Source organism: Gymnodraco acuticeps, unplaced genomic scaffold, assembly GCF_902827175.1.
Source record: "Gymnodraco acuticeps unplaced genomic scaffold, fGymAcu1.1, whole genome shotgun sequence".
Taxonomy (NCBI): domain Eukaryota; kingdom Metazoa; phylum Chordata; class Actinopteri; order Perciformes; family Bathydraconidae; genus Gymnodraco; species Gymnodraco acuticeps.
Window position 1 is genome coordinate 1 of NW_022991450.1, and position 24,019 is coordinate 24,019.

The 24,019-nt window shown below is 42.0% G+C and overlaps 1 protein-coding gene across 1 annotated transcript in view; it reads right to left on the reverse strand.

Moving 5' to 3' along the window:
- Positions 1–65: 65 nt before the first annotated feature.
- Positions 66–24,019, reverse strand: part of LOC117532908 (diacylglycerol kinase eta-like) — a gene marked incomplete at both ends in the record, with an annotated part of 43,116 nt that continues 19,162 nt past the window's right edge. The window contains 15 exon segments of the mRNA XM_034196506.1: positions 66–200; positions 292–405; positions 3,455–3,562; positions 6,172–6,268; positions 7,340–7,450; positions 7,605–7,719; positions 8,860–8,994; positions 15,346–15,477; positions 16,162–16,465; positions 18,113–18,212; positions 18,926–19,017; positions 19,335–19,385; positions 19,387–19,557; positions 20,195–20,303; positions 20,987–21,149. Coding sequence (XP_034052397.1) covers positions 66–200; positions 292–405; positions 3,455–3,562; positions 6,172–6,268; positions 7,340–7,450; positions 7,605–7,719; positions 8,860–8,994; positions 15,346–15,477; positions 16,162–16,465; positions 18,113–18,212; positions 18,926–19,017; positions 19,335–19,385; positions 19,387–19,557; positions 20,195–20,303; positions 20,987–21,149 — 1,937 coding nt within the window.

Sequence of the window (24,019 nt, forward strand, 5' to 3'; positions counted from 1 at the left end):
CTTCCTTCCCTCCTTCCCTCTCTCCCTCCTCTCCCTCCTTCCCTCTGTCCTCCTCCCTTCCTCACCCGGTCTCTGGTGAGCATCTGGGCCCGGTTCTTGTGTTGGATCTTGATGACTCCAGGCGGCTGAATCCACGCCTCCCCGTCCACCTGGATGGGAACGCCCTCATCTCCCAGGATGGTGATCTTCACTGTTCGACACTGATCCAGAAACACAAACGCTTCAGTTAGATGTGCATATTCTTAAACTTATCAGTATGTTCTCCTCTGTTATTGTATCGTGTGTTCTGACCTGTGCGATGCGGTGGTGCTGCAGCTTGATGACTCGGGACACGGCCATCTGCATGCTCCCAAACACAGCCACCACCTCCAGGATCTTATCATCGAAAGAGGGGGCACAGAAGATCTGCAGGACACAATAGAATAGAATAGTTTAATATCATTATACATGTACAATGAGATAATAAATGCTTCTCCCTTTCAAGGGTGCCATCAAAACAAAAAAACATCACAACATAAGACAACAAATACACGCAGCATACATACTTAGGAATAAGGAATAAGGAATAAGGAATAAAGTGCAGTCCAGGAGTATAAAAATAAAATCTGTCATGTAATAAATAATAATAATAGTATGTATTTATAATAATAATAGTAATGATATGTATATATGTACAGAGTCACATTTATGATGATTAAGAGGTATGATTTCAGGTGTTAAGAGCAATGATGGCTCTTAGGAAAAAACTGTCTTTGAGTCAGTTTGTTTTGGATGTGATACACCTGTAGCGCCTGCCGGAGGGCAGCAGGTTGAACCGGTGAAAGCCTGTGAGCTGTTCTTGATAATGTTTTTGGCTCTTTGGTTGGAACACAACGAAGACATTAAGAAACTGATTGTACCATGATGCATCTATTCATGTTTACTGTATAAACAATCCTTAAAATCTGTCTTCAAACGCAGGCTGGTTTTCTGCTATATGATATTTAAACCCATGTAATATTTTAAAAACCGTGAGCTAAGTGGGCTTCAAAAACTAGTATTTTAAATATTTGATATGTTCTACTTAAGGCTGCAACTATTTTAGTTAATTTTACATGGATTGTTTCTCAAAGTCCAAGGTGATGTCTTGATTGGTCAGACCATCACACATATATATTTAAAAAGTGTAATATTAAACAGGAAAAAGACAGAAATCAACATATTTGGGGCTGAAAAAATAATTTCTTCCAATTTATATTATATTAAATATTAAAACATTGTTGATTGACTAATCAATTAGTAGAATAATCATTGCACCTCTACCTCCATGTATTTCAAGTAATGTCTAAGGTCGATAACAAACACAGGCTTGTATAATTATATATGTATGTATGTAAAATATCAAAATTGCTTAAATTGATGATATTGGTTAGTATAAAATATTGGAATATGGGACTTTCATTCTACGGGAAAAAGCAGGATGAATGACGACACACTCGCTGAAAATATAAGAACTATAAAATATCCCCAGGCGCATCCTTTAAGCCCCTGTCACACTGTCCCGAAATTGACACCCGATGGACACACGAATATGGAATTGTGAATTTCGCACGAAGATGGCCCCGAACCACACACGAAGGCAACATTTACATTACATTTAAGACATACAACTGCAACGAAAGTACCAAAAACAATTATGTTACAGTACTATGATACTGTACTGATATCTTCAGACTTTGTTCTTTACTTTATCCGTCTTTATATGTAGAAAATATTACGTTTTCTCCGTCATGTTGTTGTTTCCATAGCAACAACAACTTCCTGTCAACTCGCCTTCAAAATAATATATTATATCCTTTTTGGTTTCACAGAACACAAATTGGGTTATTTACATAATATATTTACATGATTTTGTTGTGCAATAAAAAACCCGATGGACACACGATAAAGGAAATGTTCAAATTCGGCTGTGATCGTAGCAACATCGGGCCATTCGTGAGGGCATCTTAAAGAGCCTGTGACAGCACCCCAACAACAATTGATGGGTTTGGATGATGGGGGAAACTCGTGTCACAGGCTCTTTAAGCCTTCGTATGACCGCCGGTGGAGTTTCTCAGGCTCCGGCAGCAACTTCGTGAGCGGTGGCAAAATCTTTGGCATGCCAAAAAATTGCCGAAGGACCTTGCGAAGGTTCATTTTCGTGTTGAATTCGTGTGTAAATGTTGCCCTTCGTAAGGCCATCGTGAGGGCATGTCTTGTTATCATCGGTGCCATCGGGCATTCGCCCCGATCAGAGTGAGGGCGAATGCACCGATGATAACACGAAGATGACACGATTTGACAAGATGCCCTCACGAGTGCCTTACGAAGTTGCCGCTCACGAAGTTGCTGCCGGAGCCTGAGAAACTCCACCGGCGGTCATACGATAGCTTAGATGCCCTCACGAATGGCCCGATGTTGTTACGATCACAGCCGAATTTGAACATTTCCTCTATCGTGTGTCCATCGGGTGTCAATTTCGGGACAGTGTGACAAGGCCTTTAATGTAATTGTGACAGGGAGGATTTGATAGCCTGTATTACTGCCCTTCTTCTATCTCCAAGTGTTTCTGAAAGGAGACGCTCCACACGGCTGATATTGATCTCTGCTACAGAGAAAAGGTCAAAGCAATGACGAGTCAGCATCTTCATAGACAGAAGCTCAGCAAAAATGGATGGGAAACATTCCCCTGAGAGTAAATGAGGATCAAACAACACGATCAGATGTGTTGTCATGTGAGGGCCAGGACACCAAAACAGAAAAACCTCCACGACTGCATCGACACTGTCAACGGGAAAAATTAGACCACAAAACAGGTACATCTATTTGATTATTAATACACATTATAATATATATTTGTGTGTCTGTATACTAAGTTTAACTGAATGTCCTCCCCCTGTTCCTCCTTTCTAACAGTTACATACTGTACGTCCAAGGGTAACCTCTGTGTGTGTGTGTGTGTGTGTGTGTGTGTGTGTGTGTGTGTGTGTGTGTGTGTGTGTGTGTGTGTGTGTGTGTGTGTGTGTGTGTGTGTGTGTGTGTGTGTGTGTGTGTGTGTGTGTGTGCGTGTGTGTGTGTGTGTGTGCGTGCGTGCGTGCGTGTGTGGTCTAGCATTACTATACTTGTGGGGACCTAAATCTGTTTACATAGTCACGTGTGGGGACTGGCTTCCCTTATGGGGACAAATTGGAGGTCCCCACGAGGGGAATCATTAATTTTAGGATGAAGACTTGGTTAGGTTTAGGATTAGGTTAAGGGTCAGGGTAAGACATGTGTTGGTTATGGTTATGGTTAGGATAAGTCTCCAGGAAATGCATGTAAGTCAATGTAATGTCCCCTGAAGTGATGTATACATGGTATGTGTGTGTGTGTGTGTGTGTGTGTGTGTGTGTGTGTGTGTGTGTGTGTGTGTGTGTGTGTGTGTGTGTGTACTCACGTCGTCCTCCTTGGTACCGCCCCAGAAGTTGGTCCCTCCTGCGTAGCTGGGAATGTTTAAAACTGCGATGCCCTGCAGGCTGGGGAGGGGGATGTACTGACCGTCACACTGGGGGAGAACCAGGAGAAACAAAGATGGCGTAAGAGAAGAAACAGGTAGGATGTCTGCAGGTTTCATCAACAGTCAACACATTTTACTACCTTCACTCAACTTTAAGATCAGCAGTGCAGCAGCAGATATGGAAGTAACTAAGTACATTTACTCAAGTGCTTGAGTATTTCCATTTTATGCTACTTTGTACTTCTACTCACTTCAGAGGTAAATGGTGTACTTCTACTCCACTACATGTATTTAATACCTTTAGTTACTTCACAGATGTGGATGAATGATGTGAAATCTAATCAAGTGTTGAATCAGACTTTAGTTCCACCTGGAGTAAATTCACCAGCTACCCTGCAGTATACAAAGTACTTCAGACTAGCTGCACCTTCACCAGCTTTGAGAACACTTTCATGATCAATCATTATAAAACATATCATATATATTATTCTGAAATGGACCAATCTGCACAACGACTACTTTCACTGTCTTTCACTATATTTTGATGAGAATACTTTTCTACTTTCACTTGAGGAACATTTTGAATGCTTTTACTGTAACAGAGTATTCCTACACTCTGGTACTTCTACTTTTACTCAAGAACAAGACCTGAGTACTTCTACTTTTACTCAAGTATAAGATCTGAGTACTTCTACTTTTACTCAAGTACAAGATCTGAGTACTTCTACTTTTACTCAAGTACTGTACAAGATCTGAGTACTTCTACTTTTACTCTAGTACAAGATCTGAGTACTTCTACTTTTACTCAAGTACAAGACCTGAGTACTTCTACTTTTACTCAAGTACAAGATCTGAGTACTTCTACTTTTACTGAAGTACACGATCTGAGTACTTCTACTTTTACTCAAGTATAAGATCTGAGTACTTCTACGTTTACTCAAGTACAAGATCTGAGTACTTCTACTTTTACTCAAGTACAAGATCTGAGTACTTCTACTTTTACTCAAGAACAAGATCTGAGTAATTCTACTTTTACTCAAGAACAAGATCTGAGTACTTCTACTTTTACTCAAGAACAAGATCTGAGTACTTCTACTTTTACTCAAGTACAAGATCTGAGTACTTCTACTTTTACTGAAGTACACGATCTGAGTACTTCTACTTTTACTCAAGTATAAGATCTGAGTACTTCTACTTTTACTCAAGTACAAGATCTGAGTACTTCTACTTTTACTCAAGAACAAGATCTGAGTACTTCTACTTTTACTCAAGTACAAGATCTGAGTACTTCTACTTTTACTCAAGTACAGGATCTGAGTACTTTTACTCAAGTAACAAGATCTGAGTACTTCTACTTTTACTCAAGTACAAGATCTGAGTACTTCTACTTTTACTCAAGTACAAGATCTGAGTACTTCTACTTTTACTCAGTCAGATCTGAGTACTTCTACTTTTACTCAAGTACAAGATCTGAGTACTTCTACTTTTACTCAAGTACAAGATCTGAGTACTTCTACTTTTATTCAAGTACAAGATCTGAGTACTTCTACTTTTACTCAAGTACAAGATCTGAGTACTTCTACTTTTACTCAAGTATAAGATCTGAGTACTTCTACTTTTACTCAAGTACAAGATCTGAGTACTTCTACTTTTACTCAAGTATAAGATCTGAGTACTTCTACTTTTACTCAAGTATAAGATCTGAGTACTTCTACTTTTACTCCAAGAACAAGATCTGAGTACTTCTACTTTTACTCAAGTATCAGATCTGAGTACTTCTACTTTTACTCAAGTATAAGATCTGAGTACTTCTACTTTTACTCAAGTACAAGATCTGAGTACTTCTACTTTTACTCAAGTACAAGATCTGAGTACTTCTACTTTTACTCAAGTATCAGATCTGAGTACTTCTACTTTTACTCAAGTATCAAGATCTGAGTACAGTACTTCTTACTTTTACTCAAGTACACGATCTGAGTACTTCTACTTTTACTCAAGTACAAGATCTGAGTACTTCTACTTTTACTCAAGTACAAGATCTGAGTACTTCTACTTTTACTCAAGAACAAGATCTGAGTACTTCTACTTTTATTCAAGTACAGATCTGAGTACTTCTACTTTTACTCAAGTACAAGATCTGAGTACTTCTACTTTTACTCAAGTATAAGATCTGAGTACTTCAGCTTTTACTCAAGTACAAGATCTGAGTACTTCTACTTTTACTCAAGTATAAGATCTGAGTACTTCTACTTTTACTCAAGTATAAGATCTGAGTACTTCTACTTTACTCAAGTATAAGATCTGAGTACTTCTACTTTTACTCAAGAACAAGATCTGAGTACTTCTACTTTTACTCAAGTACAAGATCTGAGTACTTCTACTTTTACTCAAGTATAAGATCTGAGTACTTCTACTTTTACTCAAGTATAAGATCTGAGTACTTCTACTTTTACTCAAGAACAAGATCTGAGTACTTCTACTTTTACTCAAGTACAAGATCTGAGTACTTCTACTTTTACTCAAGTATAAGATCTGAGTACTTCTACTTTTACTCAAGTACAAGATCTGAGTACTTACTAGCATAACCATATTTCTATAAGAGACAATGGGCATTAACGACGGTATTGATTGATTCAAGTTCAAGTGTTCTCCCTCACCTCCAGCTGGACCTTCTGCTCCAGGTTCTTGTAGGTTCTCTGCAGAAGTTCCTTAGTTCCCAGAACACCGTACCACATCATGTTCTTAGTGCGACTCCTGAGAAAGATGGAGCAGAGGGTGAGATTAGCAAGTTAACTGAACTTAGAAGACCTTCAGTATGTGCTCAGTGCCTGGTGGTCGTTTGACACCAGACGAACAACAGATGGAAGAAGTGCAATTATAACCTAGTACGAATATGAATTGTTGATATTGGCAGGTTTTTGAATCCACAGATAAAGAATATTAGCATGTTAGATAAATATAAATAAAATAATATTTTACATATAACCTACGCTGCAAGTCGTTTTGTCTAATTTCGACTATGTGCACATTTAAAAAATATATAGTATTTTTTGTGTGCATCTGCAAGTGGGCAATCATGGTAACAGTAGACATGATATTATGTCAGTAAATATGTATGACAGGGTTCATACACTTTTTCACCAATGATTTTCAATGACTTCTCCAGGACCTTTACCTAATTTTCAATGACCAAAGAAATGACTCTTTCTCAGCGGTTCCACTGAACATGGTTTATTTTAACATGGAACAGGAAAATACGGTCTGCATCTGAAACATGTCGTGCCTATCTAAAACAAATCCAATAGGCTTACTAGCTTCACGCTAAAGCAACTCAAATCTCTCACCAGCAAAACACCTCGTCAGTTAAATGTTTCATTTCTACACGATACAGTATTAATTATCATTATATTACTATTTCGGCGATTAGATCAAATATAAATTATATTTGATGCAACTTTAGTTACATTTCCATGACTTTTCCAAAACTTTGGGAAACATATTGTTTTCCAAAACTTTTCCAGGGCCTGGAATTAGCATTTTGAATTTCCATGACTTTTCCAGGTTTTCAATGACCGTAGGAACCCTGGGATGAGGATCGGCTAAAACTAGATGGAAACTAGATGCAAAAATCCAACATTGTCCAAATTGAAAGGATTAATAGTGGATTATATCCTGCAGGGATTATATGTCTTCACATTCAGAACACAATATTAGCTTTACTGATCATTAGATATACAATATTGAGATGAATAAGCATATTTTGGACACCATGCCAAGTATAATATCTCTTGCTTGATGGCTGGGAGGATCAGAAATGTGTCTCACCTGCATTTCTCTGGATGCTCCTCTCGCTTGTTGTTGAACTCCAGAGAGATTTTAGCATCCAGGCCGATACCGAAGTAGTTGTTCATCACACACTTCTCCATGTAGCCCTCTCTGATAAAGAAACACAAGCAGACAATACGTTGAAGCTCACACATAAATGAAGCAAGCTAGCAAGGACACACAGATAGAGAAACAGAGAGATATGGGTACAGATTTACAATCAAACAAAGAGTGTGTGAGACTCGTGGAGAGGCTCTTCTCTTACAGGGAGTCGAGGTCGTCGATGAAGGGCGTCGCTCCGAACGGGTCGATGTTAGCGAGCAGCATCTTGCTAATGATGGAGCTGCCGGCGATGGAGGCAGCCAGACCCGCCCGCAGACCTACACACACACACACACACACACACACACACACACACACACACACACACACACACACACACACACACACACACACACACACACACACACACACACACACACACACACACACACAGAGAGACACACAGTCACATGACACCGAGTAGAAATGTCCAAGTGGAGGAGGAAACTAACATAGGTATATCTGAACAAAGTGTTGCTAAATGTACGTGGAGGGAGTGTGGGTCGGCTTCTCTTATTTAAAGTGGACCTATCATGCGATATTGAAACATATATTGTAGGGCCGTACCTATACAAAACATGTCTGTGAAGTTCGTTGCTTAAAATACCAAACAGATCCCCCGTTGCAGCCGCGCCTCATTCTGCTCAAACCCCTCTATCCAGCCCTGTTAGAGAAACAAGGATTTTGGGTCCTTAGCTTGAAAAATTAAAAAGAGGAGGCGGAGCTAATGCCTGATCGGAATTGTACCGGAGATAAAGTTAAATTCTGCTGTGATAAAACGCCATCCTGTTCTAAACCACATCAAGGATTATTTCTGAAACAGTATGGAGCTCAAATGCTTTTTCTCTCTCAGGTTTATCACAAGGTGAGTTCATTTTTTTATTTCCTGCTTTTTAAACACGTGCTCTCCAGTACAGGTTAGCTCTGAGTGTTAGCGAGGCTAATGTAAACAAAGACGTCCAAAACACGTCAGGCATTGTTTCTGATAGCAACTCTCTGTGGGTCCGCCGCCGATTTGACGTCAGATCGGCAGCAAATCTGCTCGTTGTTCCCCGTTTTTAGAGATTTGGGTACGGAGGAAAAGAGAGAGGGTTTTATTTGCTGACGCTGCGTGGGTCACATCTTTATGTATAAAGGACATCACAAAGTGCATTTTGCATGATAGGTCCCCTTTAAATGTTGTTATTTTTAAGTGGAGAGACATGATTTTCTGTGAAAGAAATAGGTACATTGATATTGGCAATCCAATTTCTACTTTTTTAATGCTATTTTATTTGTATTTGAGATGTTTACATTGTGAATCGTTTATTTCTAGTCTTTTAATTTCTCTAATGTACAATGCTGCTGCAACGCAAACATTTCCCAAATTGGGAACAATAAAGTACTTCTTATGAAATAAATAGACACATGAGTGTTACCGGGGCAGATGATGCGTGTGTTGAGCACCGGGAGGTTCTCCTTGCTGGTGGTGAAGGGGGTGATGGTGAAGGAGCCGTACGCCTGAGTGCTGCGACTCACCTTCCTGTCCTCTGGAGAACAAGGACTCTTAGCAGCTGCAGAGACACAAGGAGGAGACAGAAACACTTCAACATCAGGACTTTTCTCCACTTCAAATGTTAAATGTTGGGAAAATACTGAATATACTCAGAGTCCACATGATAACAAAGGTATCCAACTGCAGCTGTGAACATGACAGGATGTGTGATTACCTAGAAGAGCATCAGGACTGTTTGAGGCATATGATAGCTATGTGATTAACATGATGATTCAGCCTCTATGGAGAGAGACATCAAGCATGCTCATTTCTGACGTGGAGCTAATCTGAACTAAACATTGAATACTGCTTTCTATTCCTCCATCTTGTGACTGTGTAACTCCCTCTCTTGGATATCAGCATGTGAAGGACACTGTTCAGGAACTAGTTGATGCTCTGTATGTGATGACTACTTCCATTCTGGAGAGGATCACAGATACATGGATCCTGAGATTGAAGATCAAGCCGGTGACGAATGATTATTATTATTTTTAAGTATTCAGAAAAAGTGAGAATTTAGAGATTTTTTAGAAAAAGGGAGAATTTTGAGAATAAGTGAGAATTTTGAGATTTTTAGAAAAAGTGAGACATTTTAGATTTTGAGAAAAAGTGAGCATTTAGAGATTTTTAGAAAAAGGGAGAATTTTGAGAAAAAGTGAGAAATTTGAGATTTTTAGAAAAAGTGAGAATTTAGAGATTTTTTTAGAAAAAAGTGCGAATTTTGAGATTTTGAGAAAAAGTGCGAATTTTGAGATTTTAAGAAAAAACTCAGTATTTTGTACATGACAACCGGTATTCCTCCATCTTGTGACTATGTAACTCCCTCTCTTGGATATCAGCATGTGAAGGACACTGTTCAGGAACTAGTTGATGCTCTGTATGTGATGACTCCTTCCATTCTGGAGAGGATCACAGGTACATGGATCCTGAGATTGAAGATCAAGCCGGTGACTAGTGAGATTTTTCTAACATTTAACATCGATGCTTCACATTCCTCTTTCCTTATGGACAAACACATCACTTTTGAATGAGATACCACCGTATCCCAGCAGGGGGCATCATTAAACACGCCTCAGATGTTATGAGTAGGTAAAGCTGTGTGAGTAGGTAAAGCTGTGATAACAAAGAAACACTTTCAGAGTAAAAGCCAACTTTGACAGTAATGGACAATAATCTATAGAATGAAATGGACAGTCAATAGAGGGATGAAATGGATTAAAAATATAATCGAATTATTGTAAAAGGCTTGGTGTGGTAGGTAGCTTCAGCATACACTACATTTAGTATGCAAGTTAAAGTGGAAAACATTTCAATTACAAAGGGTTTAAAATATATTCTGGTTGGCTGTTGTCCAAAAAAGGTTATTTGTCTCATTTACAAATGTCTGTGCTGAGTCAGGTAATGTCAGAGCCTGAGTTAACGTCATGATGTCGCTTTGCTTTTGTAGTTTTCAGCTGTTTTGTGGATGCACAATGACAGCTTCTGCACACTGCTGCATAGCAACACTGCTCATGTTGACAGACACCACGTTAACATACAGCCAGACTCTGACATTCACTGAGGGATGGATTTAACAACCCGTCCTGCTCACATCCTCCGAGGGTTTTTCGATTTGTGTCCAGGTCAGGGAGGAGTGAGGAGGCAGAGAGAGGCGGACTGATACCTCCTTCTCTTCCAACGGCTGGAAAATGTGTGGAAGGAAGGAAGGAAGCGGCCCCACGATAAACAGGAAGCACTGCTGCCCCTAAGACAATAACACATCCTGTGGCCCACACACACACACACACACACACACACACACACACACACACACACACACACACACACACACTTTGGTGTTTTCCCTTTCCTGTAGTGTTGTATCGGTTAGACCGGTTAGAGATGTTCCGCACCTTAGCCTATCATGTATAATGTGTTGGAGCACTAGCCAATAGAAACACGAGACTCAGTGACGTCACTATGTTCTGGAAGTAAAGAAAGGAGTCCAATGGAGGCGTTTCAGAGAGAGGGGGGGGGGGCGAGTGTGTGGGAGAGAAACACAGGGATTTTAGCCTTAAGTAGTTAACGCACAATCACTTGGGGCAGTGGCTCAGTCATTGGGGGCTTGGACTGTGAGCCGTAGGGTCGCCGGTTCAAGTCCCCGAACAGACCTGAATATGGAGTGTGGACTGCTACTTGGAGAGGTCCCAGTTCACCTCCTGCCGTGCCGTGGTGCCCTTGAGCAAGGCACCGGACACCCCCCTTCCCCCCTCACTCCCATTGCTCCCCGGGCGCTGTACAATAGCTGCCCACTGCTCCTAGTACTAGACTAGACTCCTGGTTCTAGACTCCTGGTGCTAGGATGGGTTAAAAGCAGAGAACACATGTCCCTGTGTGTGCTGTGTGCTCTGCTTGTGTGACCATTAAAGAGGGTTTCATATTCTATTCTATTGAGTAAATGTACTTAGACCTACATTCCAACACTGACATTTACTCCCACTATCGAGCACATACAAAGCTGCCAAGTCATTCACACACGTTTAAACACATACCATGTATACATCACTTCAGGGGACATTACATTGACTTACATGCATTTCCTGGAGAGACTTATCCGAACCTTAACCATAACCAACACATGCCTAACCCTTAACCTTACCCTTAACCTTACCCCTAACCAAGTCTTCACCCTAAAATTAATGATTCCCCTCATGGGGACCTCCATTTTGTCCCCATAAGGGAGGCGAGTCCCCACACGTGACTGTGTAGACAGATTTAGGTCCCCACAAGTATAGTAATGCTAGGCCACACACACACACAAACACACGCACACATTTAAATAGACACACACACACACACACACACACACACACATTTAAACAGACACACACACATACAGGCTTTTTAGTGACAGTGGGACAGGTACGGTCGTTTATTATTAAAGCAGTTCTCTGCAGATGGACAGATAAACAGCCTGGCTCAGGAGGTGGAATATCTCTCTGCACTCACAGAACCAACAGAACTCACAGAACTAATCCCAGAGTTTATTTATGACAGGAAGCATGATTTGCGTCAGCAGCACTCTTTTTTTCCATTAACTGTGTGTCTGTTGCTCTGTGGTGCAGAGAGGGGAGCGAACACAAGGGGGCGACATTTAAACCCTGTTTCTCTTTCTCACTTTCTCACATGTACTTATTATACCTTAATATAATTCTGTTTACCATTAAGAGTAGACATTACTGTTCTTCTGAATGATAGAGAGAAGAGGGGGGGGGGAGTGTGTCTAAAGCTATGGGAGGCTTTGCCTAAGGATATTCTTGTTAGGGAATCATTTGCCCTTGTGTCCTCCTTCACCCTCTGACACAGATGCTCCAACCTTGAGCAGCCGTTATCTCCCTTAAGGAGGGGCTGCCCTAGCAAGTTGTTGTTGTTACCAGTTTGTGAGCGGGAAACTGTGTGGGACACCTGGAACACATCCCTCTCGGGGTGTAGATGACCCCGAGCCATAACCGACAACAGTTTCCTCCGCTGTTTTGTCTAACGAATGAAGAATGTTGTTTACCCTTAGCGAAACTAGTTAGAACCTCATAGGAGAGGAAGGTGTGGCATCTCAACCGTGTGGTCAGGCCCGTGACATGTCTTGTGAATTCTCCGGCCGAAGCTCCAAATAAACCGTCAGTGTTTGCCATCAAAGCTCCAGCTCTCCTCGTGTCTCTCTGAGTCCTGACTCCATCAAAGCTCCAGCTCTCCTCGTGTCTCTCTGAGTCCTGACTCCATCAAAGCTCCAGCTCTCCTCGTCTCTCTCTGAGTCCTGACTCCATCAGAGCTCCAGCTCTCCTCGTCTCTCTCTGAGTCCTGACTCCATCAAAGCTCCAGCTCTCCTCGTCTCTCTCTGAGTCCTGACTCCATCAAAGCTCCAGCTCTCCTCGTCTCTCTCTGAGTCCTGACTCCATCAAAGCTCCAGCTCTCCTCGTCTCTCTCTGAGTCCTGACTCCATCAGAGCTCCAGCTCTCCTCGTCTCTCTCTGAGTCCTGACTCCATCAAAGCTCCAGCTCTCCTCGTCTCTCTCTGAGTCCTGACTCCATCAAAGCTCCAGCTCTCCTCGTGTCTCTCTGAGTCCTGACTCCATCAAAGCTCCAGCTCTCCTCGTCTCTCTCTGAGTCCTGACTCCATCAAAGCTCCAGCTCTCCTCGTGTCTCTCTGAGTCCTGACTCCATCAAAGCTCCAGCTCTCCTCGTGTCTCTCTGAGTCCTGACTCCATCAAAGCTCCAGCTCTCCTCGTGTCTCTCTGAGTCCTGACTCCATCAGAGCTCCAGCTCTCCTCGTCTCTCTCTGAGTCCTGACTCCATCAAAGCTCCAGCTCTCCTCGTGTCTCTCTGAGTCCTGACTCCATCAAAGCTCCAGCTCTCCTCGTCTCTCTCTGAGTCCTGACTCCATCAAAGCTCCAGCTCTCTTCGTCTCTCTCTGAGTCCTGACTCCATCAAAGCTCCAGCTCTCCTCGTCTCTCTCTGAGTCCTGACTCCATCAAAGCTCCAGCTCTCCTCGTGTCTCTCTGAGTCCTGACTCCATCAAAGCTCCAGCTCTCCTCGTGTCTCTCTGAGTCCTGACTCCATCAAAGCTCCAGCTCTCCTCGTCTCTCTCTGAGTCCTGACTCCATCAGAGCTCCAGCTCTCCTCGTGTCTCTCTCTGAGTCCTGACTCCATCAGAGCTCCAGCTCTCCTCGTCTCTCTCTGAGTCCTGACTCCATCAAAGCTCCAGCTCTCCTCGTCTCTCTGAGTCCTGACTCCATCAAAGCTCCAGCTCTCCTCGTCTCTCTCTGAGTCCTGACTCCATCAAAGCTCCAGCTCTCCTCGTCTCTCTCTGAGTCCTGACTCCATCAAAGCTCCAGCTCTCCTCGTCTCTCTCTGAGTCCTGACTCCATCAAAGCTCCAGCTCTCCTCGTCTCTCTCTGAGTCCTGACTCCATCAAAGCTCCAGCTCTCCTCGTGTCTCTCTGAGTCCTGACTCCATCAAAGCTCCAGCTCTCCTCGTCTCTCTCTGAGTCCTGACTCCATCAAAGCTCCAGCTCTCCTCGTGTCTCTCTGAGTCCTGACTCCATCAGAGCTCCAGCTCTCCTCGTCTCTCTCTGAGTCCTGACTCCATCAGAGCTCCAGCTCTCCTCGTCTCTCTCTGAGTCCTGACTCCATCAAAGCTCCAGCTCTACTCGTGTCTCTCTGAGTCCTGACTCCATCAGAGCTCCAGCTCTCCTCGTGTCTCTCTGAGTCCTGACTCCATCAAAGCTCCAGCTCTACTCGTGTCTCTCTGAGTCCTGACTCCATCAGAGCTCCAGCTCTCCTCGTGTCTCTCTGAGTCCTGACTCCATCAGAGCTCCAGCTCTCCTCGTCTCTCTCTGAGTCCTGACTCCATCAAAGCTCCAGCTCTCCTCGTGTCTCTCTGAGTCCCGACTCCATCAAAGCTCCAGCTCTCCTCGTGTCTCTCTGAGTCCCGACTCCATCAAAGCTCCAGCTCTCCTCGTGTCTCTCTCTGAGTCCCGACTCCATCAAAGCTCCAGCTCTCCTCGTGTCTCTCTGAGTCCTGACTCCATCAAAGCTCCAGCTCTCCTCGTGTCTCTCTGAGTCCCGACTCCCAATTGCTTCAGAAGTTTCCCCCACACTTCTCAAAGTATTTTTATTATTATTTTATTTTAAATATATACAAAATAAAAGAAATGTGACAGAAGAGGTTGAGAAGCCACAAACCTTATATGATAGACGTTAATAAGGAAAACAAATATATAAATAATTTAGAATAATACAACAAAAACATTTATGACAAGCAGCAGGGAAAAAAGGCATCGATATATTTTGAAAAAAATCGAACAGAATCTTTTTAAAAACTATAAAATACTGGTAAAAATTGATTAGGAGATGAGAAGATAATTCTAAAGAATCATTTAGAAAAATACAACAACAAATAAATGACAAGAAACAGGTAGAAAAACACATAAATTATATTTAAAAAAATACAGACAACAATCCCATTAAAGAAAATACGGGTAATGAGTTGTTGATAATGGTAATTTAAATCTACACCTCAATATCTGAAGGAGTGTGTTTGGTAGCTAAAAGATGAAATAAACGGAAAGTACTAATAATAAATCAAATCTAATGAAAGTAGTTGTAAAAAAGGGGTTTTAAAAGTGGTGTTAAAAAGACCAGAAGGAGTTTGATGGTAGGGAAAGAGCATCAAGAAGCCTGGACTACTTATTTAAAAACATGTCTTTGAAGTGACTGAGAAGAACGCTGGTAATGAGGACGACTTGGAGATGAAACATGGAAGTGTTTTTGGAAGTGTCCTTGGATGGAAATGCATGAAGGTGCCAGGTCTGCAGGAGATAATATATATAAACTCACATGTGACGGCCTCCAGCTCCTTGGTGTCCTCGTCCTTCTCGCTCTCTCTGTTCTCGTCCTCGCTGAACTTCCTGTACTCCAGAGGAGACGGCAGCTCCGAGTCCTCAGAGTGGGCGTTCTGCTCGTCCACCACTGCACACAGAGAGAGTACAGTAAGCATGACATACTACCTTTTGATGCATGCTTCTTAGGTTACATGAAGCTGTCTGTGGCTCTTCTCTGCTGTAACAATGTGAATGTCTCCTCTGTGGGACTAGTAAAGGTATTCTGATTCTGACACCATGCATGTGCAGAACATCCTCATCCTATGCATGACAACAATTCAGAATATAATAATAATTGGTTTCTGTCCTTTTCCTCACAAAACCTGTTCTGCAATTTAAAAATAACGTTTTGAAACATATGCTGACCCAAAATGATGTATAGTTGACTTTGTGTTAAAGAGAATCTGTGTGAAGTGTATCTAGGTGGGTTTCACCTTCATACATGTGTAGTGTAAACATGTTCATCTATATAACTATATCTACTATATCTATATACTTCTCTTCAGTTCATTCATGTTTATACTATAGTCTCTATATTGCATCCGTCATATTTATATAAATTATACTTATTCTCTTGCACTTCTGGTTGGATGCATTTTGTTGTCTACTTTCTGCATTGACAATAAATCTAATATAATCTAATAATCCATGTGCATTCGTTTAAATTGTGCATGCAGTACATTTCTCGGCCTGCTCTATGATTGGATGCATGTTATTGTCTACTTTCTGCCTTGACAACAAAGTTGAATCTAATATAATTGAATATAAGTACCTTTCTCAGCCTGCTCGATGATCCTCCTCACAGCCTTCTTCAGGCTGTTGGCCCTCAGCATCATCTGCTCGCGACTCTTGAACAGCTGATGAGGAGCGGAGCGTCTCCCCTTCTCCGTCTCCACCTCCTCCAGCTTCTCCTTCAGCTCCGTCAGGCTCTCCTCGCTCGCCTCCTCCTCTTCTTCTTCCTCTTCCTCCTGCTCCTCCTCCACGATGGGGGGAGTGGCGTGAGGGAGGGCAGAGATCTGGCTCTCTGTGTTCAGGGTCTGCAGGAGGGAGTCCAGCTTCTCGTTCAGGATGGCACACTGAGGAGCAAACAGAGGGTTCAAATAGATAAGATAAGCAGAGAGTACACACGTCCTTGACTCAAGTAGAAGTACACACATCCTTTACTCAAGTAGAAGTACACACATCCTTTACTCAAGTAGAAGTACACACATCCTTTACTCAAGTAGAAGTACACACATCCTTTACTCAAGTAGAAGTACAGATACTCATGTATAAAAATACTCTGGTGAAAGTAGAAGTACTGACTAAACTTCTTTCCTCAAGTCAAAGTAAAGAGGCTTTGAAGTGTACTTCAGTAAAAAGTACCCATAACTAGCAGCTGCTTTAAAGAGTACCTGACCTCCCTTTATATTAATAGAACAATAATGTCATTGTTAGCTAATGAATGTTTCCATGCTGAACAACGGCAACATGACAACGTTTCCATTGGTCCCTCTTCTTTAGAGAAGAGCAGGAAATGATGGATACACGGATCGTGTTCAAATCAATAGGCACGCAATGACTCTGAAGAATAATGATCACGCATCAAACACACATTCAGACTAAAGGAACCAGCTGTTTGGAAAATGAGAGAAGTAGAAAGTACAAGTATTTGAGTTCAACATGTAAGAAGTAGAAAGTACAGGTATTTGAGTTCAACATGTGAGAAGTAGAAAGTACAGGTATTTGAGTTCAACATGTAAGAAGTAGAAAGTACAGGTATTTGAGTTCAACATGTAAGAAGTAGAAAGTACAGGTATTTGAGTTCAACATGTAAGAAGTAGAAAGTACAGGTATTTGAGTTCAACATGTAAGAAGTAGAAAGTACAGGTATTTGTGTTCAACATGTAAGAAGTAGAAAGTACAGGTATTTGGGTTCAACATGTAAGAAGTAGAAAGTACAGGTATTTGAGTTCAACATGTAAGAAGTAGAAAGTACAGGTATTTGTGTTCAACATGTGAGAAGTAGAAAGTACAGGTATTTGTGTTCAACATGTAAGAAGTAGAAAGTACAGGTATTTGAGTTCAACATGTAAGAAGTAGAAAGTACAGGTATTTGTGTTCAACATGTAAGAAGTAGAAAGTACAGGTATTTGTGTTCAACATGTGAGAAGTAGAAAGTACAGGTATTTGTGTTCAACATGTGAGAAGTAGAAAGTACAGGTATTTGAGTTCAACATGTAAGAAGTAGAAAGTACAGGTATTTGGGTTCAACATGTAAGAAGTAGAAAGTACAGGTATTTGAGTTCAACATGTAAGAAGTAGAAAGTACAGGTATTTGAGTTCAACATGTGAGAAGTAAAAGTAAAAAGTGGTCAGAAAAATAAGTAGTGGAGTAAAGTACTGATACCAGAAACATGTACTTAAGTACAGTAACAAAGTATTTATACTCCACTACTTCCACCTCTGAAGATAAGATAAAAAGTACTTTATTGATCACAATGTGGGAGATGTCTGCGTTGCAGCAGCATACAAACACAACGCATTGGAGAAATTAAAAGACTAAACACCTCAAATAGAAATAAAATAGAATTAGAAAAGTAGTAATACAAATGTACAGTAACAAAATATTAAGCAGATATTATATATACATTGAGTATGTAAGGAATGGAATATTACATACTCAATTGAATATACATAGAGCCTCTCAGTGAAGGATGTTATAAAGTGTGTTTGAGTCTTACTTTGAGAGACATGGTGTCGCACTCCTCCGTGTTCTCTGTCGTTTTCTCGTAGCCTTTCCCCACTTTGGCAACAAAATCCTTCACTGTTTCACACAGGATCCTGAGGAGCAGGAAGGACACATCAGTGTGATCAATAACACGTGGGACAACAGGAAGGACAAAGAAATCAGAGCTCTGATGAACATTGTAGAAACCAGACTGATGATCTGCAGACTTTCATAACTGTATCCTTTTGTGCCGTCATTTCTAATCCTGCAGTAATGTTATTCATCTCCTTGGATTTGATTTATACATTTTAGTTTTACAACACAAATGTACAGCTCTGTTTTGAACTACATGTCTTTGCTTAATCTGGCTTTACAAACTATTATTGCAAACATGTTTAGTTAAATGCAGTGGATCTGTTATATCAAGTAATACAAATAAATAATACATATCAATTCAAATCATTTCCCCCCGATTGAACACACCTCTATCTACAGGTATATATTGCATCTGTGAGTTGTCCTTGATTTGTTTGAAGTGCTTGGTGTTCATTTTGATGGAGGTGGTTGTGGGCAATAGTTACGTTTAATATTTAGTTGATTGATAGAATAAAAATACAAAACAAGATATTTAGTTGACATTATACTCGATTGATTGCTAACTTATGATTACAGCATTTGTTGTTGTTGTTTTAAAAGGAGTACGAAACAAACAACGTATAGAAAACAACTATCAATATGTTGGGGACTTTAAAAAGAGTTTGTTGAAATGGACTTTAGTGGAAGTCTGTTTTGGTTTGGCATCAAGCTAACAAGTTAAGAACCGTACTTGGCGGAGGAGATGACCACAGAGTTCTGCTCAGAGTTGAGGATCTTCGTGAGGTGAGCAGCTACTGAGTCCTCGTAGGCTGAGATGTGAAACTGGAGAGAAAACACAAGTTAGAACGTACTTATTTATCTTGTAGTGAGCATTAGAGCACATTCCTCCTCCTCCTCCTCCTCCTCCTCCTCCTCCTCCTCCTCCTCCTCCTCCTCCTCCTCCTCCTCCTCCTCCTCCCCCTCCTCCTCCTCCTCCTCCTCCTCCTCCTCCTCCTCCTCCTCCTCCTCCTCCTCCTCCTCCTCCTCCTCCTCCTCCTCAATGTGTGTGGTGATGTTTGTGTATATGTGTCAGTTCTGGTGTGTACCTGGCAGTGTGTGTGTGTGTGTGTGTGTGTGTGTGTGTGTGTGTGTGTGTGTACCTGGCAGTTGTCGGGTCCTTCAGGCGTGGTGGGGCAGCTGTGTTTGGGGGGGGATCTTGATCTCGTAGGTCATGATGCTCCAGCGGTCCAGCATCTTGGTGCTGGCTCTCTCCAGCTTCTCCAGGGTGGTGGGCAGCTGCGTGTCGTCGTCACAGGACGGCCCCCAGCCCAGCACCCGAGCCAGGTCGTTCCCCGTGCCCAACGGCAAGACCCCCAACTGGCACTGAGACACAGGAACAGGGGGCAGATGGCATCAAAAGGTAAGGTATGTTTATTTATATAGCACATTTTCAGACACAGAGGCAATTCAAAGTGCTTTTCATCAGCATTCACCCTTAATAAGAAGACAACAGAAAGGAACTCAATAAATGGAATAACAGATTCATAAAACCTATGCATAAAAGAGAACTTTTTTGTATGCATGCTTCTTAGGTAACATTAAGCTGTCTTTGGCTCTTTTCTGTTCAGTACCAGGACTTCAAAACGTATTAAGAAATGATAAAATAAGATTATGTGGACGGACAGTGTTCAATTAAATCCTGAGTGATTCATTTTCTTACCATTTCTTACGTCATGGCTGAGTTTGATTTTGACTAAACCCAACTGAATCTAATAGCAAGGCAAACAAATATATTGAGACTATTATTATTATTATTATTATCATCCATCATAATTATTTCATCTGTTTTAAGGACGAACTTGATGTTTGTGTGTGAAATTCAGAGTAAGAACCAAAAGCACAGAACGCTTGAACAAGTTGAAATTGCTGGAGTGTTGGGTGTCAAACACTGAGGCTTTTGTAATGTAGCTTTCGTTGAAGCTTCTCGATGCATCTGTAACTCTAGAGTTTCCTCCAGTACCTGTTTGTGGAGGTTGAGTTTGTCGATCTCTGAGAGGACCCAGCCCACGCTGCCGTCTCCTCCACACACCAGGATCCGGAAGTTATCAAACTTCTGAAACAGGCGCAGACTGACACACACACACACACACACACACACACACACACACACACACACACACACACACACACACACACACACACACACACACACACACACACACACACACACACACACACACACACACACACACACACACACACACACACACACACACACACACACACACACAATTATATTAATTTTCATATTTACTGCGAGATGCATCCATGCACATATCCAACAAACATATTATAAAATGGCATTTAAGAACACTCATTTAAAGGTGGGGTAGGTAAGTTTGAGAAACCGGCTCGAGATACACTTTTTGTTATATTCCATGGAATGCTCTTAACATCCCGATAGCAATGAATATCTGAAGTGCTTTGACAAAAAATCCATAACAATATATCACCTGTGGAAGCCGTGGCGCTGTAAAAAGCACGACCAATCATCTGAGCCGGCTAAAGTAACTGGATGGCCTACCTGCCTGTCAGCCTTCCATCTGGGCACAAACTTATCTCGTGCCCTCATTGGTCATGTGCGCGTTCGTGTGTGTTGGAGGAGGGGCTCTGTAAGGAAGTAGCAGATTTCTTCCGGTTGTGTATTTTCAAATTCTAGCGCACTCGAGCTGGTTTCTCCAAAATGTCCTACCCCACCTTTAAAAGCAAAGATATTATATTAGAATTGAAAGGGTGAGTTTGTTTTGCTGACCCGAGGTGCGGCCCCCCGTTGACGAGGTCAAAGACCTGCGCCGGGTTGAGGAGCTGCTTGAAGCGCCGCAGGAACTTCACTCCCTGGTTGTCTCCACTTTTAGAGTTCACAAAGACCAGGAGGGGGCTGGCACAGGAGGGGGGGCAGGTGGCCTTCCAGAAGCCTGAGGGGAGAGAAGGAGAGAGAGATGAAGGTTTTCTGGGTACAAATAACTAAAAGGCGTGTTCACACCAGAGTACTTTTCCCGTTTAGATCCGATAGTGCCTGGAAGTTTGCGTTCACACCAAAAAGAGTACTTCGTTCCGAGAACTTTTACCCCCTTTATAGTGCCGGAAGTCCAACTCCGGGGACTTCCGAAAGCGGCTAATGTTAAAAATCACAAGTCTCTACCCTCTCAACCTGTATCACCAACACCGAAGCCTTTAAAGCTCCAACCTTCACTTCCTTCCCACCAGAAGGGCAAAGGAACCATATACTGTATCTGCATATTGAAGTATGAAAGCTTGTTGTTTGTTTGTTGTCTTCTCCTGAATGTTGTACGTCTCTTGTTGGGTTTTTTGTATTTTTGATGGCACCTTAGAAAAAGCAGCAGCTCTACTCCTCTCATTGAACCTGTATAATGACAATAAAGGATTCTATTCTATTATCCACCTTCCAGATTCCCTTTGATTCTTACCTATGTTGAAAGAAAAGAGTTTAATCCTGTGGATGCATGAAATTGTTCTTTTTATTTAGATAAAATCATCCACAGCAACGAAACCCTTGTAAACCATCAGATGTGGATATAAGATGCAGCTGGATCCAGTGTTTAAATGCTCACACCACACGGGATGTTCGATGAACCACCACTCCAAGAAACTATTGTTTTTTCAACTACATTTCAGGTCTTTTTGGAGGTCTCTGTGTTGGAGCGGAGATTGTGTGGCTCAGGTCTGTTTGACGGCGTATGGAAGTTGAAACCCAGATAATATTCTTACCATCCATCTTCCCTTTTGTCAAACCTATCCTGTAATGTTTCATGTTTGTCTATTGCACCTCTGTTGCTTTTCATGAGATTGCTTCCATTATTTCCAAAAGTTAAAAGTACTTTTAGGTGTAGGCTACTTTTTAGGATTTAGGGCAAGGGACAGAAAGTGTGGTCTGCTGTACAGATAGTAAAGCCCCTTGAGGTCAATTATTTATTCATGATATTGAGCTAAATACAGGGTTTGTACAGCTTTCAAGCACTTTAAGGGTACACACACAGAAAATACCCAGGCACTAGAAATCTAATGGCGCATTTCCACTGCAGGGCCTCGCACGGCTTAGCACGGTATAGTTAGGCCTTGTTAGGCCAGGCTCACTTTATGCTGCGTTTCCTTTACAGTTTAGTAGCTGGGGCAGTAACTATAGTAACGCAGTGTAGGCGGAGCCGTGACGTCATTTTCGATGCGAAACACAAAACCAACATCAGCCGTTAGCTGTTAGCACTCAGAGCTCACAGCTCCTCATATCTGTTCAGAAACTAGACAAAAGTTAAACAAGTACAAACCACAGACTGCCTGTGTCATGGCGAATACAGTCGCTGGTTTATTAATGTCTGTATAGGCCGTTGTTGTGAGTGTGGACGGTCGGAGCGTATACTGCGTTAGCTTAGCCAAGCTCCATTCAGAAAACACGCATTTTAAAAGGTTGTTCGCCTGCCGTCTGTCTGCAGACTTGTCAAAGCATTAATTCATGGTTGTTACTAACCGGTATCAGTATGTTGTTACTTCGGCATCATTTTGAAACGTGTATTACAATTAAATCACGGTCAAATATGTTCATTTTGTTGTAGTGGTAGCCCCCTTGCCGTCACTAGTTTAGCATACTCAGCCTGGTTGTTGGCCCGGAAAGAACCACGATTTTGGAGGGCCAGAAAACTGTGAAAAAGTACCCGTTAGCCGGAACTACGCCAAGTGGAAACGCAACACGCTGCAGTGGAAGTGCAATTGTGAAAAATAAAGTTTTGGGTTTAGGGTTAGGGTGCTTTTAAGGATGAAACACCAGATTCTGCATCAATCATTTTTCAAGAAGTATATTCAAGCATCTGACTAGTTAACACCATAACGGTTCAAATGATCCCACACGTTGAAGATTTTGCAGTAATATTGACTTGACTTAAGCCTTTCTCATTTGATAACCTTAACCCAGGGTCTATCTCAAACAGGAACATCCGTTTTGAATGCAGTCACTGATATACATTCACTCAGTTATCGTTAAACATCCTCACTACCAGTCAGTGGTTGCAGCGGTATATTGCATGAGAGCACAGCACATGCCAAAAACACGTGTTATGATGCCAGCAGAGCACACACACACACACACACACACACACACACACACACACACACACACACACACACACATCATCATGCATACACACTAATCTGCAGGAGGTAATGCAACAAGAGGTTTGTGCTTACAGCATAATCTGCACAGTGTGCCGACAGCTTCGTGAGGGCTTCCACTGTGTGTGTGTGTGTGTGTGTGTGTGTGTGTGTGTGTGTGTGTGTGTGTGTGTGTGTGTATCTCCTCCTCGCACTCGCTCTTATTGCTTTTTCCCTTCACGTCTTTCTTCTGCTCTCTAATCTCTCTCTGTCTCCCCTCTTCGATTTCTCTCTTCTGTCTGTATCTGCCTCTGTGCTGGTGTCAGTAAAGGATGGATTCAGGGAGGGAGGAAGCGAGGGAAGGAGGGGAGACACAATGCTGCAGCACGTGCTACGGTCTGCCTTTCAGACAATTACAATAATCCCCCCCCAACTCTTTCCCATTTGGGTATCTTTTTTTTATTTGTCCTTCTTCCTCCGCTGCTTTCTCATCCGGAATCCCCATCCTCCCTTTGTTTTTTATCCATCTCCCAATTAGCCGATTCCAGTGTGTGTGTGTGTGTGTGTGTGTGTGTGTGTGTGTGTGTGTGTGTGTGTGTGTGTGTGTGTGTGTGTGTGTGTGTCTGTGTGAGACCCTGCCATTGGCTTCCGCTACAGTAATCCAATCACACATGCTTATCAGAGA